General features: G+C 42.0%; 1 protein-coding gene across 1 annotated transcript in view; it reads right to left on the bottom strand.

The window, feature by feature from the left end:
* The window catches only part of nyap2a (neuronal tyrosine-phosphorylated phosphoinositide-3-kinase adaptor 2a), a 144,492-nt gene that overhangs the window by 40,284 nt on the left and 83,280 nt on the right, over positions 1 to 20,928 (bottom strand). Inside the window, exon 4 of the mRNA XM_069897881.1 lies at positions 16,393 to 17,487. Coding sequence (XP_069753982.1) covers positions 16,393 to 17,487 — 1,095 coding nt within the window. The remainder of the gene's footprint in view (positions 1 to 16,392; positions 17,488 to 20,928) is intronic.

Here is a 20,928-nt window from a genome sequence, read left to right as displayed (position 1 = left end):
TGTTACCTATTAAACCTTTTTGAGAAGGGCTCAAATGAAAAAAAGTATCAACTAAATCTGGTTGGTACAATGCTGGAAAGTTAGGCAGTTAAGAAGTTAGAAAATTTCTAATTTGAAAATATCTAAAAAAATGTGACTTAGGTGTATTATATTTATTAGATAATTGTTCAAAAGACATTAAACTACCATCTATAAACAAATCTGATAAAGAAACGATTCCTTTAACTTTTCAAAAAGAAAAAAATAATTAAGAGAAATGGTGCTGGATAAAATAAAAATGTTCAAGTCAAAGAACTTCCAAAATTGAAACTGAATCCGTAATGTATGTTTAAATATTGGGGTGAAAGTATCCCTACTAATCTTAGGAAGAGCTGCTTCCAATAAAGAGGTTACTAAATACCTCTGCATGGAATTCAATTCCAAATCTATCCAATAAGGGTGCTCAAATGTATCAGAATAGTAGATCCAGAAAATAATATAACAGATGTTAACTGCCCAATAATAGTCTAAGATATGGTAAAACCAGACCACCATCTTTAATTTCTGTAGATAGAATATACTCAATCTTGGATTCTTTTTATTCCAAACATAAGAAGATATTTTTTGAGTATTGTTAGTATTGTAACAGTTCTAGAAAAACTTGGTTGGAAGCCTTCCTAGTCCTGTAGAACTGGATCTGATTACAGTAAAAGTCCAAAAATCCAGATGCCAGAAATCCAGATCACCCGAGAATCCATGCTCTCAAACTTTTTAAATTTAGCGGGCTTTTGTGTGCATACGTGCAGGTGTAAATTCCACAGATGCATAGTGGCAACGAGTGACCATGCTTAGTAGAGGTAATCTTATCACAAATAAATTCATTTGTGTATTGTATTTTTCTTTTGCAATGTTCATTTTAAACATAATTTCAAACATTACACGTTTGCTCTTTTATTGCGTTGACTTTATTTTTCTTTAGAACTGTTTGCTTTGATAAATGAAGCCTGCTGTATGTTCTTATGAATAAACTATCAAAATTTACCTGATCATCTCTTCTTCATTCTTCCATAACTTTGATTTTTAAAAGTACTGCCCGAGAATCCATAAAATCCGAAAATCCAGACCAATCCAATCCTCGAGCTTTCTGAATTTTAGGACTTTTACTGTACCACACTGGAATGCTGTCAGGGATTCTGGCTCTGGAGACTAACTTCAGCGCATCTTAAAGGAAATCTGTATGAGCAGATCCATGACCATGAAATCTGGCACACTGATCCATTTATAGCCAGGTCCATTTAAAGTTTTACACATCTTCAGTGTTTTACACATCTTAAAGGAAATCTGTATGAAGAGATCCATGACCATGAAATCTGGCACATTGATCCCTTTGCAGCTAGGTCCGTTTAAAGTTTTACACATCTTCATTGCAAGTGTCATTCAGAACCTCTGCCTCCCGAAACTGCCTAAATATAGCCATGACTCTTTCCCTACTTCTTCTTTGGCTTGGCTTCGCGGACGAAGATTTATGGAGGGGGTAAAAAGTCCACGTCAGCTGCAGGCTCGTTTGTGGCTGACAAGTCCGATGCGGGACAGGCAGACACGATTGCAGCGGTTGCAAGGGAAAATTGGTTGGTTAGGGTTGGGTGTTGGGTTTTTCCTCCTTTGCCTTTTGTCAGTGAGGTGGGCTCTGCGGTCTTCTTCAAAGGAGGTTGCTGCCCGCCAAACTGTGAGGCGCCAAGATGCACGGTTTGAGGCGTTATCAGCCCACTGGCGGTGGTCATTGTGGCAGGCACCAAGAGATTTCTTTAGGCAGTCCTTGTACCTTTTCTTTGGTGCACCTCTGTCACGATGGCCAGTGGAGAGCTCGCCATATAACACGATCTTGGGAAGGCGATGGTCCTCCATTCTGGAGACGTGACCCATCCAGCGCAGCTGGATCTTCAGCAGCGTGGACTCGATGCTGTCGACCTCTGCCATCTCGAGTTCTTCGACGTTAGGGGTGTAAGCGCTCCAATGGATGTTGAGGATGGAGCGGAGACAACGCTGGTGGAAGCGTTCTAGGAGCCGTAGGTGGTGCCGGTAGAGGACCCATGATTCGGAGCCAAACAGGAGTGTGGGTATGACAACGGCTCTGTATACGCTTATCTTTGTGAGGTTTTTCAGTTGGTTGTTTTTCCAGACTCTTTTGTGTAGTCTTCCAAAGGCGCTATTTGCCTTGGCGAGTCTGTTGTCTATCTCATTGTCGATCCTTGCATCTGATGAAATGGTGCAGCCGAGGTAGGTAAACTGGTTGACCGTTTTGAGTTTTGTGTGCCCGATGGAGATGTGGGGGGGGCTGGTAGTCATGGTGGGGAGCTGGCTGATGGAGGACCTCAGTTTTCTTCAGGCTGACTTCCAGGCCAAACATTTTGGCAGTTTCCGCAAAGCAGGACGTCAAGCGCTGAAGAGCTGGCTCTGAATGGGCAACTAAAGCGGCATCATCTGCAAAGAGTAGTTCATGGACAAGTTTCTCTTGTGTCTTGGTGTGAGCTTGCAGGCGCCTCAGATTGAAGAGACTGCCATCCGTGCGGTACCAGATGTAAACAGCGTCTTCATTGTTGGGGTCTTTCATGGCTTGGTTCAGCATCATGCTGAAGAAGATTGAAAAGAGGGTTGGTGCGAGAACACAGCCTTGCTTCACGCCATTGTTAATGGAGAAGGGTTCAGAGAGCTCATTGCTGTATCTGACCCGACCTTGTTGGTTTTCGTGCAGTTGGATAATCATGTTGAGGAACTTTGGGGGACATCCGATGCGCTCTAGTATTTGCCAAAGCCCTTTCCTGCTCACGGTGTCGAAGGCTTTGGTGAGGTCAACAAAGGTGATGTAGAGTCCTTTGTTTTGTTCTCTGCACTTTTCTTGGAGCTGTCTGAGGGCAAAGACCATGTCAGTGGTTCCTCTGTTTGTGCGAAAGCCGCACTGTGATTCTGGGAGAATATTCTCAGCGACACTAGGTATTATTCTATTTAGTAGAATCCTAGCGAAGATTTTGCCTGCAATGGAGAGCAACGTGATTCCCCTGTAGTTTGAGCAGTCTGATTTCTCGCCTTTGTTTTTGTACAGGGTGATGATGGTGGCATCACGAAGATCCTGAGGCAGTTTACCTTGGTCCCAACAAAGCTTGAAAAACTCATGCAGTTTGGCATGCAGAGTTTTGCCGCCAGCCTTCCAGACTTCTGGGGGGGATTCCATCCATACCTGCTGCTTTGCCACTTTTCAGTTGTTCGATTGCCTTATATGTCTCATCCAGGGTGGGAACCTCATCCAGCTCTAGCCTTAGGGGCTGTTGAGGGAGCTGGAGCAGGGCGGAATCTTGGACTGAGCGGTTGGCACTGAAAAGAGATTGGAAGTGTTCTGACCATCGGTTGACCATCTTTCCCTACTGGTCCACTGCTAAATACTGCATTGATAGCGCAGTCTTAGAACATGCACAGGCTCATTGCGCATTGTTATTTTAATGTATCTTTTGAGGTGTATTTTCCAAGGCTTTTTCCTATAATCTCAAAATGAGCTCTATTCTTTTTCCTAGCTTGATCTTTGATCTGATTAAATGCCATGTTTGCTTCTTCATTCACATCATCAACTCCTGAGAACATGATTAAATAGCAAGTTTGCAAAGTATGTGAATTTCTTCATAAACCTTCAAAATTAAATTAAGGTGACAGATGGCTGTTTATAGAGCTTAGAAGATGCTGATGGGTGCATTACTGCCACATTAGTGAGAATGATGGAGAATCCATAGATTTCAGCATCTGCTGTAAACCTTTCAATCTTCTGCAGTTTCCAGCTCTTACACCCAAGCATTAGTATACATCAGCAATGGACCTTGGGCACAAAGGGACTGATACTGGGATATTCATCGGCATAACATCACAACTGGTCGGTGCAGAAATTTTATTGTTCATTTCAGATAATGATAATCTCCAACTGACTTAATGTCCTATGAGGTGTGTAATATTTGTGTGGAAGGGACATTTAATATTAAGGGCACATATCAGATCTTTAGGTAGAACAACCAATTTACTCAAAATCCATAAATACAAAAAAAAAATGGGGAGTTAGTGAAAGGGAAAATATTATCCTGGATTCAGATCAATGCTGGGGGAGATGACTCCTATTTGGATTATGTTGTCCTCGGGTCTCACTGTATGGTTGAGGAGAGTTCTCCATATCCTCCCTATCAGATTTTGGCTGCCTGTTTTCTCAGTGGAAGATCCAGCAGTTATTATTCGGCATAAGACAAACAGTATGCCAAAGTGCTCAAGTTTCTCCTTTCATCTCCATGCCTGTGTGCAGCAGCTAACATGAAAACATTACCTGGCTAGTCTATAATGCACACATTACATGGGGTCAGCTAATACTATTCTTGCTGAACTAGATGGATACATGTTCAATTTCCCACCTCAAAGCCGAAATACTGCTGTTTGAAGGAGCAGCGTCCTTGCAGGGGTTCCATCTTCCGGATCCGTGGTGAAAGCTGCCAATTCAGGTGAACATAAAAGAACCCCATTTAACTAATTGAAAATGAACAGGAACCTCCTCCTTGGTATATCGGCTGATTGGTTATTGCTCACTCAACATCAAAAACAATCGTTTGTGGTCATTATCAGCTCAGTGTTTGTGAGACTTTGCGGTGAGGAATTTGTGATATTTCTTAATGTCAAAAATCACCTCAAAAATTACTTTATTGGATACAAAGTACTTTAGAATATCTTGATGAAACATGCTATGGGAGGTAAATTGGGAAAGGTTTGTTAGAGTAGGTCACATAGAAACCTTTCCCAATTTACCTTCCAAAAACATATCTATGTACTCTGTCACAATAGAATCTTTACGTGTTCCAGAGCTGACACAGAAACATACACAGAAACATGCTCTATAAGCAAGGTGGAAGAAAGTGCTGTGTTTTATCAAGCAGCTACAGCACACAGAGGAAGGTCTCACACCACCAGCCACTTTGATCATTTCAAATTACTTTTCATTTATTATAGTGTTCATTAGGTTGCTGTGCTCAGAAAACACACAAAACAGCAGTTAATACTTCATCTGTCATCTATATTTTTACTCAGCGATCTACTACTTCAATCAAGATCAGTCATATATTTTTATATGTTCTCTGAATTCTCTCAGACATTATACACATTCAGCTGGATTTCTTTTCTGAAATATAATATTGTGTCTTTTTATCCTGTGTGTGGATCTTTGATGATTCTTTTGATCACTATATCTGATGAGAACTAAAGACACCAGCAGAAACTATGTCAACGTGTAGGAAGGGTCAACAATCCAGTTTGCCACAGCACATAATCTTGACAAAGTGGATTTAACATCAATCATAGACATAAATCAGTCAGAACCTACTAACTAAATCAATTTTAGTAGCTACGGGTGGGCAGAAGACATGAAGCACATTGTGCATAAACTGAAGCAATCATTTTAAGTCACAACTGTGGCAGGCCAACTGTCGCAGCCAGCTCTGTCGCACATTCATTATCACTGGGTTATGGGCTGTTCTTCCTGATGGGGTTGTGTGCGACCGCACTGCATCACAAATGAGAAAGGATTCCTGGAAGAGGCACACTAGATGTCAAATCTCTGGAAACTGTTAAACCAAAGCTCTTCACAGCCTTCAAGCTTTGCTTTAAGATGCCAGAACAATATGAATGAAAAGGAGAGTTTGCCTTGAAATTACTTAACTATGTGATTAGATTCTAAATTTAAATGTAGACATACAGCACGGTATCAGGCCCATCCAGCCCATGAGTCTATAACCTAATTAACCTACAACCCCCATACGTTCTTGAAGGGTGGCCAGAAAGTGGAGCACTCAGAGGAAACCCACACAAATACGAGGAGAAGATACAAACTCCTTACAGACAGTTCTGGATTCTAGACCAGGTGGATGGTGCTTTCATCGCAATGTGCTAACTGTGCCATCCAAAATCTTCTATACAAGCATTTTCAGAAATACACCACAGTAACAAGCTCTTCTGGCCGACGAGCCTGCATCACTACCCCAAAAATCCTACAAACCCCGTAGGTTTTTGTAGGATGGGAGGAAACCACGTGGTCATGGAGAGAATATACAAATTCCTTACAGAAGTCGGGTCACTGGCGCCATAATAGCATTGTACTGACTACTGCAATGAACATGCTACCCTTGAAATGAGTGTGACAGTTTCTTGCGCATGGAATGATTTTGTGGTTGGAATTTTTCTATTGGTCAAGTAAGTCGGCTGATTAGTTGCCAGGGCAATGAAACCTGAAGGTGAAATTTTTGTCCTGAGCTGCTAAGCTCTGTGGATTGTTTGTGTGGAAGGTGTGCAGAACATTCTGCCCAAATGAACTACCTGCCAATAAAAGCGGCAATCTGAATAAAAAGAAAACGCCCTCTGGGTTTCAGAAGGGACTGTGTTTCTTGTCAGGATTCTCCTCAGATGATGCTTAAAAGAGGATCATGAGGCCAAGGAGCTGGACTAGGTCAATCAGCCTCTTACGTCTGCTCTGCTATTGGATAAGGCCACAGCTGATCCAAATTGGCTTGACTTTCACATTTTCTCCCTTGTAATTCTAATATTTCTCAATCTCTGCTGTGGAAGCTATTTTATTATTCATTGCGTTGCTGGCAAGACCAGCAATTTTGCCCATCTTATCTCACAGAGTTGTAGAGTCATACAGAACAGAAACAGACCTTTTGGCCTGATTTCTCCATAGTGACCCAGATGCTTATTGTCCTGGCCCCATTTTTCTGCATTTGGTCCATATCCCTCTACTTTATTCCTATCTATGTACTTATCCAAATGCTTCTTAAACACAATGATTGAACCTGTTCATGTGTTGGGACTGTAGGGCTTTGATCTGATCTGTTCATTGTCTCATGCCTGTGGGTTGGGCTATATAGTCAGCATCATTAGGCAGGCACCTTATCATTTTCAATCCCTTGGTTTAATTATTCTGGTGGATATGCCAGGCTATGCAATTACATGTTATGATAGTTACAATTTTTTAATGGCCAGAGCCTCATGGGTGGCCAGCTAAGAGGAAAACAGACCTGTGTTGATTCTAACCCATTTAATATGTTTGCATAGAACACAACTGAGGGTGTCCTCGGTGTGGAGATGAGGACTTTGGTTTACAAGTTCTGTATTGAGGTAATTTCTAATGTTATGATGAACAGATGTATATTCCACAGGGAGGTTGAGGTTGAAAGTTATCTCTGGTGGTGGTTCACCCATTGCCTGCTGTTGACCATGTTTGACAGCTGTGCCCTTCAAATCTTGGCCAGTCTTGTTGGTCCTGCTGTTTAACTAAGCCTCTGTTGGTGTTTGTGTTCAAGAGGAGCCGATATTTTTCTCAATGGTTTTTCTAAGTGGTGTTCAACATGATTTATCAGCAGTAGGTCAGCAGGTGGAAATCAGGGAGAGCTTTTCCTGACCATGTTTGTCCTGAGACCAAGAGACTTAATGGGGCCTGGAGTCAATATTGAGAACTGAAGGGAACTCACTTCCACCTTTATACCACTGTGCTGCCACCTCTAGTTGTTCTGTCCTGCCTGTGGGACAAGCTGTGATGGAGGAGTCTTCTACATTGTCTGTAAGGTTTGATTTCATGATTATGGTTGGTTTGTGAAACAACTCTTCCAATTTAGACACCACTTTTTAGATGTCAGTGAAGCAGACTTTGCAAGATCTATTGGAAGAGAAGGGAATGAATTTGAAGACCTGATCAATGCTAAACGTGCAGTTTTATCCTTCCTCAGTGTGAATGCTGTGTTAATAGTAGAACTGAATCCCCGCTAGGCCATTGCAGAGTAAGTTAAGAGTCAATGTATGGTGAATCTAGAGTCAAGTAGGCCTCAAATAGAGTTGGTTTCACAGCTGTCAAGGATATTGAATTCCAAAGCGTCAGGATCATCTGAAAGAAGACATTCCTTTATACCTTTATCTAAGATGGGCATCCCCTTATAGTGAAATTCTGCCGTAAGATCTAGCTATCTCCAACAGGGGGATATTTCTCTCAGCCTCTAGCCTGTCTAACCTCGCAAACTCTTAAATGTTATATTGAGGTCACTTTTCATTTTTTAATCTCCAGAGTAAATCTAACCTGCTCACTTTCCTTTATAGGTCAACTCCTTCATCCCTGGAATCAATCTAGCCAACCTTCTCTTCACTGTAGCCAGAACAAGTTTACTCATCCTTCAACATGGTGATTGAAACTGCATACAATCATCTAGCTGCATTCTCATTGGCCCTCTGTAAATTTGCATTAAAAATTCCCCACTTTTATAGACTATAGGACGCACAAAGCAGCTGTGCAGGTTGATTCTGTGGTTAAGAAGGCATAGGGTGTATTGGCCTTCATTAATTGTAGAATTGAATTTAAGAGCCAAGAGGTCATATTGCAGCTATATAGGACCCAGGTCAGACCCCACTTGGAGTACTGTGCTTAGTTCTGGTCACCTCTCTACCAGAAGGATGTGGTGCAGAGGAGATTTACAATTAATCCATAATTGCCTGGATTATGGAGCATGCCTTATGAAAACAGATTGAGTGAACTCAGCCTTTTCTCCTTAGAGCGACGGAGGATAAGAGGTGACCTGATAGAGGTGTATAAGATGATGAGAGGCATTGATCATGTGGATAGTCAGAAGCTTTTTCCCAGGGCTGAAATGGTTGCTACAAGAGGACTCAAGTTTAAAATGCTGGGGAGTAGGTACAGAGGAGAGGTCAGGGGTACGTTTTTTATGCAGAGATTGGTGGGTATGTGGAATAGGCTGATGGAAATAGTGGTGGAGGTGGATACGTTAGGATCTTTTAAGAGACTTTTGGATAAGTGCATGGAGCTGAGAAAAATAGAAGGCTATGGGTAAGCCTAGAAATTTTTAAGATAGGGACACGTTCAGCATAACTTTGTGGGCCGAAGGGCCTGTATAGTGCTGTAGGTTTTCTATATTTCTATATTTATAATATTTACACTTTGGATGAAAGGCTACATTCCTTTTGTTTGTTCAGTTGTCTTACCATTCGGCATGGGCAATCATGTCTCTCCATCCATCACGGTCTCTACCCTCCAAATTGTAGTTGTTGCCCCCTCTGTGTCTAACCATGATGTTAATCCATCTATCACTTTCATTCTGTCGGGCTCTGCTTCTTTTTTCCTTCCAACTTTCCTGTTGTAACTAAATGTTCTAATGTATCTCTTGTGTCCAAAGAATTTTGATCGCTGTTTTCTGATTCTTTTAAGTAATGTACGTTTTGTTTTCGTTCTTTGTAGAACTTCTTTGTTTGTTATCTTGTCTGTACACGAAAGTGTCAACCACCTGAAAAACAACCACCTGATAATGTGCAGCGTTCTTCTGAGAAACCACATCTCTGCTGCATTGATTCTTTTCTCCATTGCATTTGTGGTGGTGCATGACTCGCAGCCACATCAATAGAGGAAGAATGTAGCAGCTAAGAGTTCTAAGGCGGACGTCAATTGCTATGTTCTTGTTCGTTAGGATATTTCTCATTTCCATAAATGCAGTTCTTACCATTGCTATTCTTGCTTTTATGTCTATTTCGCATTTGCCATCAGATCTTGCCCTTGATCCAAGGTACTTGAAGTTATGAACTTGTTTCAGGATTTCATTTCCCAATTCCTTTAGCCTTCTTAATTATTTGCTGTCCCTCTGTGGTGCCCCACTAGTTACTGATTGCCAATCTAAGAATATGTTTATCCTGTCTCTGTTTTCTGTTAAGTTTTAAGTTTGTGTCACATTATAACTTGTACAATGAGTAGAGTTCTTCAGTGAGCAGTTTCCACATCTATATATTAACCCTTCTCTTTTGTAGTTACTGTTTATGTGGCACATTATCAAACACATTGCAGCAATTGGTTCCACTTTATTCCTCTTGTTAAATCTTCAAAGAACACAGGCAAATTCGCCAAACATGCTTTCTCTTTCATAGAAACATGTTGATTTTACATGATTGTAGCATGAATTTCTAAACATCCTGTTATTATCTCCTTAACAATAGGTTCCAGCAATTTTCCAATACCAGATGTTGAGCTAGCTGGCCTCTCCTGCTTTGTCTCATCCACATTTCTTGGATATTTGTGGTTTCCAGTCCTCTGGGAGCTTCCCAAAGTCAAGGGAGTTTTGATACATTATAACCTACATTTAACCATCCCATTCTATGTTGGCTTTAATGGCCCATCAGCAGACGTTGTTGAGGGACAAAGGGGGGATTTTTCCATGTTTTAGTACACATGACATGGAGCAATGCATGTTATTTTTAATGCCACTTGGATCTCCAAAAGCAACTGCGACAAATTTAAATGTAAACGTATCAGAATTTATTGTCATGAACAAGTCACAAAATTTGGTGTTTTGCGGCAGTGTCATGGCGTGGACATTCCTATATTAAACCATCTTACAACAATAAATTTAAAAAATAGTGCACGAAAAGTAAGGCAGTGTCTTTGGTTCATATAGCACAATAACAGGCCCTTTTGGCTCACGAGTTCTTGCTACCCAATTACACCCAATTGACATACACCCCAGTAGGTTTTGAAGGGCGGGAGGAAACCAGAGCACCCAGAGGAAACCCATGCAGACATGAGGAGTAGGTTCAAATTCCTTATAGAAAGTGCCAGAATGGAACACCAGTTGCTGGCATTGCGCTATTTGCTATCCTAATCATGCAATCCTCTAAAGTTGGATAAAAATGCATTTAAAAAATATTGTCATGACCAAACTAAAGGATCTGAGACTCTCTTTTTCCCTTTGCAACCGGATCTTCAACTTCATCCTTGGCAAACCCCAATCAGTGTGGATCGTAAACATCACCACCTCCTCACTGACCATCAACACGGGGCAGCCCTAGGCTGTGAACTTATACCATATACACTCGTGATTATATCGTGAAGTTCAGCTCCAACGCAATGGACAAATTCACTGATGACATCACGTTTCTTAGCCGAATGACAGGAAATAATGAGTCAGAATACAAAGTGGAGATTGAGAATTTGTTAAGTGGTGCCTGAAAAACAATCTTGCTCTCAACGTCAACAAGACCAAGGGGCTTATTGTTGATTTTAGGAAGGGTATGCTGAGGGACCATGCATCGATCTTCATTGATGGGATGGAGATGGAGAGGGTTACAACCTTCAAGTTGCTGGGAGACCACATTTCAGAAATCTCTCCCAGACCTAGTACATCGAGGCAACCCTAATGGTGTCTGAGGAGATTCAGCACGTTGTCAGATTCTCGTATCAAACTTCTACAGATGCACTATTGGGGGTATACTGACCAGTTGCATCATAGCCCAGTTTGGGAATTCAACTGTTCAGAATGTTCCAGAAGGTAGCAAATATGGTCATCACAGGCTCTGACCTCCCATCCATTGTAGACATCTATACGAGGTACTGCCTCAAGAAGACATCGTAAAGGACCCCACATCAGCCTAATCACAACTTCTCAGACAGAACACGGAAGCCTAAAGACCAGAAGCTCAAGGTTCAAGAACATTTTTTTCCAGTAGCTATCAGGCTCATGAACCACCCCTTGTTACACTAATCATGGACAGCTCTGACACCACAACAGGACTGTGCACTATTGCATAGACACTTTTCTTAGGATAACTGTGAATATTGTTGATATCTTTTGTATTTATTGTCTCTTTTGAATTCAAATTACGTATACTATTAGTCTTTTTTCTTTTGAATAGCTCTTCAGCTGCAGCAAGTAAGAATTTGGGTGCACAGATTCATTAAACGCATCATGATAGAGTTCCTTGGGACGATATCCTTGGCCCCATCAACTTCAGCTACTTTATCAATGACCATCCTTCCTTCATGAGATCAAGGATTTTGATGGATGGTTGAACAGGGTTCAGTTCTATTTTAATATCCTCAGTCAATGAAGCATTCTGTGCCTGTCTGCGGGAGTGTCTGGGCAACATTTAGGCAAGAGTGAATACAGTAAAAGTCCAAAAATCTGAATGCCAGAAATCTGGACTACCCGAGAATCTGGACTTCCCAAAACTCTCACCTGAAATCCGGGCCACCCGAAAATTTGGACCTCTCGACAACTCTCGGAGTTTGTGTGTGTGCATACGTGAATTGTGTGCGTGTTTACATTGTGAGCACCACAGATGTATTACTCAAGAATCCGGAAAATCCAAAAATCTGGACCGACCCAATCCTAGAGCAGTCCAGATTTTATGACTTTTACTGTAAATGGCAAGCATTGTTTGCATTACAGAGGTTTCCAGGCACTGAGCACCTCCAACAGGCAAGATCCTAATGATATACCCTCAGCTTTCAATGCCATCAATGTCACTGATCACCCATCACTCATCCTGAGGGTCACCATTGATAAGAAACCCAACCGCACATCCTGCAGAGAGTGACATATCTCCGAGCCTTTTGGCCATTACAAGTCAGGAGTGCGATGCAATAACCTCTGCTTGCCTGTTATTTTGAGGACACCTTTCATTTTCTAAACTCCAGAATAAGTCGAACCTGAGCAACTTCTCTTTACACACCAACTCCTTCATCCCTGGAATCAATTGAATGAATCTCCTCTTTATTGCGGCCAGTGCAAGTTTAAGCATCCTTAAACATAGTGATTCCAACTGTACACAATCATCTAGCTGCATTCACACCGGCAACATGTAAACTTGCATCAAAACTTACTAATTTTAAAATCTTTACACTTTGGAAGAAAGGCCACATTCCTTCAGCCTTCTTGATCACCTGTGGTGCCTCTTAGTACCCGACTAGCTACTGATTGCCAATTTAAGAATGATATGTTTATCCTGACTCTCGTCCAATAGTATTGAAGAAGCTCAATATCATTCAGGACAAATCTGCTCACTTGATTGGCTCCTCTTCTCTCTTTGGCTTGGCTTCGCGGACGAAGATTTATGGAGGGGGTAAAAAGTCCACGTCAGCTGCAGGCTCGTTTGTGGCTGACCAGTCCGATGCGGGACAGGCAGACACGATTGCAGCGGTTGCAAGGGAAAATTGGTTGGTTGGGGTTGGGTGTTGGGTTTTTCCTCCTTTGCCTTTTGTCAGTGAGGTGGGCTCTGCGGTCTTCTTCAAAGGAGGCTGCTGCCCGCCAAACTGTGAGGCGCCAAGATGCACGGTTTGAGGCGTTATCAGCCCACTGGCGGTGGTCAATGTGGCAGGCACCAAGAGATTTCTTTAGGCAGTCCTTGTACCTTTTCTTTGGTGCACCTCTGTCACGGTGGCCAGTGGAGAGCTCGCCATATAATACGATCTTGGGAAGGCGATGGTCCTCCATTCTGGAGACGTGACCCATCCAGCGCAGCTGGATCTTCAGCAGCGTGGACTCGATGCTGTCGACCTCTGCCATCTCGAGTACCTCGACGTTAGGGGTGTGAGCGCTCCAATGGATGTTGAGGATGGAGCGGAGACAACGCTGGTGGAAGCGTTCTAGGAGCCGTAGGTGGTGCCGGTAGAGGACCCATGATTCGGAGCCGAACAGGAGTGTGGGTATGACAACGGCTCTGTATACGCTTATCTTTGTGAGGTTTTTCAGTTGGTTGTTTTTCCAGTCTCTTTTGTGTAGTCTTCCAAAGGCGCTATTTGCCTTGGCGAGTCTGTTGTCTATCTCATTGTCGATCCTTGCATCTGATGAAATGGTGCAGCCGAGATAGGTAAACTGGTTGACCGTTTTGAGTTTTGTGTGCCCGATGGAGATGTGGGGGGGCTGGTAGTCATGGTGGGGAGCTGGCTGATGGAGGACCTCAGTTTTCTTCAGGCTGACTTCCAGGCCAAACATTTTGGCAGTTTCCGCAAAGCAGGACGTCAAGCGCTGAAGAGCTGGCTCTGAATGGGCAACTAAAGCGGCATCATCTGCAAAGAGTAGTTCACGGACAAGTTTCTCTTGTGTCTTGGTGTGAGCTTGCAGGCGCCTCAGATTGAAGAGACTGCCATCCGTGCGGTACCGGATGTAAACAGCGTCTTCATTGTTGGGGTCTTTCATGGCTTGGTTCAGCATCATGCTGAAGAAGATTGAAAAGAGGGTTGGTGCGAGAACACAGCCTTGCTTCACGCCATTGTTAATGGAGAAGGGTTCAGAGAGCTCATTGCTGTATCTGACCCGACCTTGTTGGTTTTCGTGCAGTTGGATAATCATGTTGAGGAACTTTGGGGGACATCCGATGCGCTCTAGTATTTGCCAAAGCCCTTTCCTGCTCACGGTGTCGAAGGCTTTGGTGAGGTCAACAAAGGTGATGTAGAGTCCTTTGTTTTGTTCTCTACACTTTTCTTGGAGCTGTCTGAGGGCAAAGACCATGTCAGTGGTTCCTCTGTTAGCGCGAAAGCCGCACTGTGATTCTGGGAGAATCATTATGGCCTTTGCCATTGGTCCACAGGATGTACCAAGAACAAAATGCACTGCAATTATTCTACTGCATTCTTCCAACGTCATCTAGCGAAACTACAATGCCTACAACCAAGGACGGGGGCAACAGGGAAAGCCACCACTTCAAAATTGCACAACATCTTGGCATTACCATGCGTTTCTTCATCATTGTTGAGTGCCAATCTTGGAATTCTCCTCCTAACATGATTGTTGAGGATTGATTGTTAAGATAGTTCAGAGGAAATTGCCTCCCACTAACTTCTCAAGGGAAACAAAGGATGATCAGTAAATGCTCTTTGTTCTTGAGACAGCCAGATACTGAAAAACAAATGAGAAAACCTCTGGATTGCAAGGCTGGTGTTATTTGTCTGCAACAGGGAGCAACATCCAGCTATTACAGTAAAGCAACCGGCAAAAAGAAATGGCGGAAAATAAAATAGGTAAAAAAACACAGAATTTTAAATTGGCAAGCCTCATTGTTATTTCACCAATCATGTAACATGCAGTCTCAAGCAACCAGAAAATTAATTCATTTGGCATCTACCAATCCCCAGAGGTGCTGGACACCTCTCAATGCATTTTTGGGAAATGTTATCCTTTGGAAGTTGAAGGTCGTAGGTGTCGGTGTAAGGAAAATTATGCTTTATACATGGCACCAGCATAAAGAAATCTCCGATTGGGTACACTGCAGAGTTTTATTCTCGGCATTGGAATGCGATGGCAATTGCTCCAATTACTGCATTGGCTTTATGCCTCCAGGAGCACAGCCAAAATGATTCCTCTACATCTGGCTGAAGAGGAGACAACTGTCCAATCCTGCATTTATCGGTTATAAGAATTTTAGAGAGGAAAAAATTTACCTCACCATCTGCTGGACCTATTTAACCCACCGTTAATAGTGAGAATAATCAGATTTTCAGAACAGACAAACACATCAAACAGAAGTGGGGTTGGTTAATATGACCCCTCGTGTCTGCTTCACCATTAAATACACTGGAAAATATGGTCATCACAGGCTCTGACAGAACACGGAAGCATAAAGACCAGAAGCTCAAGGTTCAAGAACATTTTTTTCCAGTAGCTATCAGGCTCATGAACCACCCCTTGTTACACTAATCATGGACAGCTCTGACACCACAACAGGACTGTGCACTATTGGATAGACACTTTTCTTAGGATAACTGTGAATATTGTTGATATCTTTTGTATTTATTGTCTCTTTTGAATTCAAATACACTGGAAAATGCCTGCTGATCACAAAAAAAACACCTTAAAATGTTCCTATCGTGTATCATTTTTTTAGATATAACCTATTTTTGTGATTTCCTGTCATAATTTAAGCCAACTTCAAGCACACAAAACCATGAAGTGCACGTCATTGAAAGTTCATTTTCCGCATTCTCACACTTGGTGCTGATCTCGGTGCAGTCAGTGTCAAACACGGTGAAATGTTTCACCAGGACTTTGCAACCATGGAAAAGCGGTATCAGGCCAACTCGAATTCATCAATGTTGGCCGACTATTGTTGGACCTTGACTCGAGTGATGCTGAGAACAAATGAAAATCAGCGGCAAAACTTTTTTAGGTCAGTTGAACTAACGCAATGTGCCACATCATTATGCGATTAAGCACACTAAATTCAATAAAAGTTAATTTAACATTACTCCAACTTCCTACTTGATACAGCAAATCTGAAATTATCTTTGTGTTCAGCTTGAAGTTGTCTATCATAATTTCCATATTTTTCAGGAAACAAACCTTTTGAAAAAAATTTGTGGTCACAACTGATCTTTTATCTCATTGTCACATTCTTCTGATTAACTAATGCCCCTTGATTCTCTTAATAATCCATTAATGCATGATTTTGCACCAGTTATTTTACTTCTTGATAAAATTCAGATAGGACTTAAAATGTAGTCCTCATTTCATGGACTCCCACAATCATTCAGCCAAAGATTAACAATTTTTTCATGAACTGCAGGTTCAAATGATCACTTACTTTCCATGGGCTCCTTGGATTTCCTTCCACTGGCTGATTTCCTCAATAGACTTCTTCCTGAGGTAAAGAGACAACTGAGCTCTTCCAGGGGACTGGTTGGCGTTCTGGAGCGTGACCCACTATGCACAGATCCTTGGGAAGAAGAGACATTTCCTGTCCTTCCTCCTTCCTGCACTGGGGTTTTCACTGAGGACTGAGGCACTGCGGAAGAACATCGTGGTGTTGGATGTATAGATTCATAGGGTGGTGGTCTTTTTAGGCCTAGAGGTGTCATGGACCGCCCCATAGTGACAGGAGATGGGGATATAGAGTGACTAAAATGACCCTGAAGACTATGAGGAGACGGTGTCCTATAAAGAGTTGATGGAAGTGGTGGGGAGGAGGACCTTCCTGTTGCACTTGTTCCATGGGAAGGTGGCAAGTCTTTTTCTAGTTTCTGGTATCCAGAAGACTGAGTGGGGAGAGATGATGGAGAAGCACCAGTTTGCTTGATATAAGATATGCTTGTTTCCAATACAGGGAGCTTTATGACTTCAAGAGGAGTTAAAGGGGATTCATCAGAAGCTGGAGAGCATTGGCTTGGGGCAGGGGGAAACACCAATAGTGGGGGGCGATGAGGGAGTAGATTTGGGAATGGAGGTGGAATCTCACAAAATAAGCCCTTTGGAGTTGATGGGATTGAAGACTTTGTAATATCCACTTCAGGCACAGTTGGAGTAGGACACTGAGAGTGAGGGTCAGCGTGGCTTGCACTGCTCCATTTGAAGTCTTGGACCACCTCGTCGAATAATGGATACTTCATTTCCTCGTAAACTGCCTCACTTTGATCATCGTCTTCCCTTTTAACATCGCGTAATATATTCCCGACCATTTCAATATACACGGGCTCTTCTTCCTCGGTACCCCGAGTTGGACTAAAAGCTTGCCCTGAAGTGCTCTCCCTGTTTGCTCCAGTAGTTGACTTTCTACCACCGTACTTTGTGCCGTACGTTTCATCGAAGGATGTGCTGAGCTGTGTGTTTGGATCACGCCTTGGCTTAGGCGGTGGTATCTTCTTGCCATATTCATCACTGTGGGGCCTGGGTTTTGTTGACGCTAGGCAAAGATAAACAGGCATATAGTCAGCAAGTCACTCTTCCAGAATTATTAAGCCATAAATTATTACTTCAGTGGACAGGTGCTTGTTTGCGACACACTAAATAAAAAGGCTTTCACTTACATCTTACACCCTTAATGATCTCAGAATATCCTAAAGACAGATAAGTACATTTCAAAGTGAAAGAGGTGACAAATTTCAACTGGTCAGCTCCCACCAAGTAATCTGCATTAGTAATGTCAATAGGAGAAGTAAATGCCACACATAGTTAATAATTTGCTATGACATCATAAACCCTGGCAAATTTCTACTGATGTGTGGTGAAAAGTGTGCTGACCGGCTGCATCATGGTCCGGTATAGGGACACCAATACCTGTGAATGGAAAGCCCTGCATAAGGAATTGGACACAATCCACGACACCACAGGCAAAACTCTACCCACCATTGAGAACATCTACAGGGGTCACTGCTGTTGGAGAGCAGCAGCAATCATCAAGGATCCACACCACCCAGCACACACTCTGTTCTCACTGCTACCATCAGAAAACACTCACACCACCAAGTTCAGGAACAACTGCCAATATCAGACTCCTCAATGACAAACTCAATCAGAAACTCATTTAAGGACTCTTAGTTTGCACTTTATGTTTATCACTGTATTGCACAGTCGATGAGTTTACATTTCCTTATTTGTTTACATGTATATGTAGCTTCTTGAGTACAGATTTTTGCATTACTAATCACTGGTAATTCTGCCTTGCCCACAGGAAAAAGAATCTCAGGGTTGTATGTGAAGTCATGTATGCAATCTAACAATAAATCTGAACTTGGAAATTTGGAAATACATAATCTCTGACAGTATGACTCTTCTCCAGGACATGCAGCTAGATTTTATTTCCTTAAATCTCTGGAACAGATCCATCACTTAGAGACAAGACAACCTCCAATAAGCCATAGTTGACCATGGTAGCCTTACATTATGGCACTATCCAAAAACATAACTGCTTGGGACATACCCCCAGTGGAAATCAATTGATTTTGAAACATCTAACACTATAAATACAATGTTTTCACTGTAAATTCTGCACAATTAATATTTTGTACGTATAAGAACGTAAGATGTAGAACATTACAGGACAGGAACAGGCTCTTCAGTTCATGATATCGGCACCAACCATGATGCTGATTTAAACTAATCTTATCTGCCTGTTCATGGTCTTTATTCCTCCATTTCCTGCCTCTTCATTTGCATTTCTCAATGCCTCTTAAGCATTGCCACTGTATCTGTTGCCACCATCTCTCCTGTCAATGAATAACAGGCACCTGCTATTCTTTGTGTAAAAAAATTGCCTTCTAAATCTTTTTAAAACTTGCTCCCTCTAGCGTTAAACCTAAGGTACTTGACATGAGCAGACAGATAAAATTACTTTAAATCAGCATCGTGGTTGGTGCCGACATCATGAACTGAAGAGTCTGTTCCTGTCCTGAGATAAAGACTGACTATCTACCTTATGCCTCTCATAATTTTATATGCTTCAATCAAGTTGCCCCCTCAACCTTTGATGCTCCAGAGAAAACAATCCAAGTCTGTTCAACCCTTCCTTATAAATAATATGTGCTGATCCAGGCAAATGCATCTGTACCCTCTCCAAATCCTCTTCCCTTCCTGTAAAGCAACAACCAGAACTGCACACATTGCTTCAAATGTGGCTAACCAAGGTTTTATACAGCTGCCACATGACTTCCCAACTTTTATACTTCATACCCCTCACAAAGAAGGCAAGCATTGTATACATCTTCTGTACCATCCTCTTTGTAGCCTCTTTCAGAGAGTCCTGGACATGCATCAAGTAGACTGATAAACTGCACAATTGCAAACATTGATAATGAACAATTCAATTGAAAATCAGAAAACTGCAAATCTAAAATAAAAACAGAATTGCACGAAACTTTCAGCAGTTTCAGGAAGCATCTGTAAACATTTCAGTTTGAAGACCCTCTATCAGAACTCAATTGATTGGATTTACATTAACCATTTTTTTACATCATTATATAAATACTCCTAGAGGTCAAGGTATGCCAAATCGAGGAGAGGCATTTCTGAATAGGAAAAGAAGTGAACTGAAAACTGTTTTTGGCTAATTTGATAAGGAAATAATTTGCAGCTAAATCTGCCACAAATTGATCACAAAAAGGTATAAATCAGAAAAGTCCGAATCAGAACCCAGGGAAAATGGAAATGCTTAGCTGGGATTCTTGATGAAGAATGAGTGTTGTGAAGTGACACAATGAGTAGGCTTTATTGTTTGGTGTCCATTCTATTGCCCAGAACTTGGTTTTCACATATTTTTGGCATTCTCTTTTATCTCACCCTCTCTCTCCATCCAGGGACATCAGTTGTCTTTTCAGATAAAACATCAGTTCACTTGTACGTCCTCCAGTCTAGTGAGCTGCATTTGGTGTTTGCAATATGATCTCCTTTACAATGGAGGAAACATATGCTGATTGGGTGACTGTTTTGCAGAAAGGATAGCTCTATTCAGTTTGCAAAGGCGACCTTGAGCTCTCAGTTGTCCGTCACTTTTCTTCTCTGCCCCACACTTACTCTAATCATCTGTGTACCTCAGTATTTAAATCATCAATTTTAGATAAGTGCTTTTCCATTTTTTGTAAATCATAACTGGCAATTTCTATCATAAGATAATTCACCTGAATTATTACTTCAGCATTTCTTTTTTCCATAGACACTGTCAGATGTGTCACGTTCTTCAAGTTATCTGCATTTGATGGCAGATTTTGGCCAAAGTTTTGATCTAAGTTTCACAGATTTGTTTGTTGTTTTGTCTGTTTTCTCTCTCTCTCTCTCTCAAAATGCTCTCAAGGTCAATTTTAAGTTTATTGTCACTTATACCATGATGCAGTGATAGAGGGTGTTTTGCAAGCAGACCAGGAGACATCTCATCTATAGTACAACAAGCAAGACCAGGTACGAAGTTACAGAGGGAGATCATTTGGTACAGAGTAAAGGCATCCATAATTGTTACTATTTTGGGGTTAATTCAGGAGTCTGATAACAGCCAGAATGAAACCATCCTTGTCTCTGATAGTATGTGATCTCATATTTTTGAATCTTCCCGATTAAAATGGAGGGGGTTGGAGTGGAGTGTGTGACTGAGGTGGGATGAGTCTCACTGACCTGGACAGTTCTGTAAATTGGCCTGCCTATAGGAGGATGGCCTTTGCAGCCTGCAACCCACCGTCTCTGCATTTTTAAACTGTCTTTTCTCTCTTTCTCAGTCCTGATAAAGGATCTTTAGCCTAAAATGTTGTCTCTGGTTCTCCAGATCTGCTGAGTATGATTCAGGTACTTTTGGTTTTATTTCAGCTTTCTTCTTCTCCCAGGTCTGCATGCACCTGCTGTGAGTGCTCAGCAAGGCAGG

This window comes from Narcine bancroftii, chromosome 9, assembly GCF_036971445.1.
Source record: "Narcine bancroftii isolate sNarBan1 chromosome 9, sNarBan1.hap1, whole genome shotgun sequence".
Taxonomy (NCBI): domain Eukaryota; kingdom Metazoa; phylum Chordata; class Chondrichthyes; order Torpediniformes; family Narcinidae; genus Narcine; species Narcine bancroftii.
Note: the sequence above shows the minus strand (reverse complement) of the source record. Positions and strands in the feature narration are given on the sequence as shown.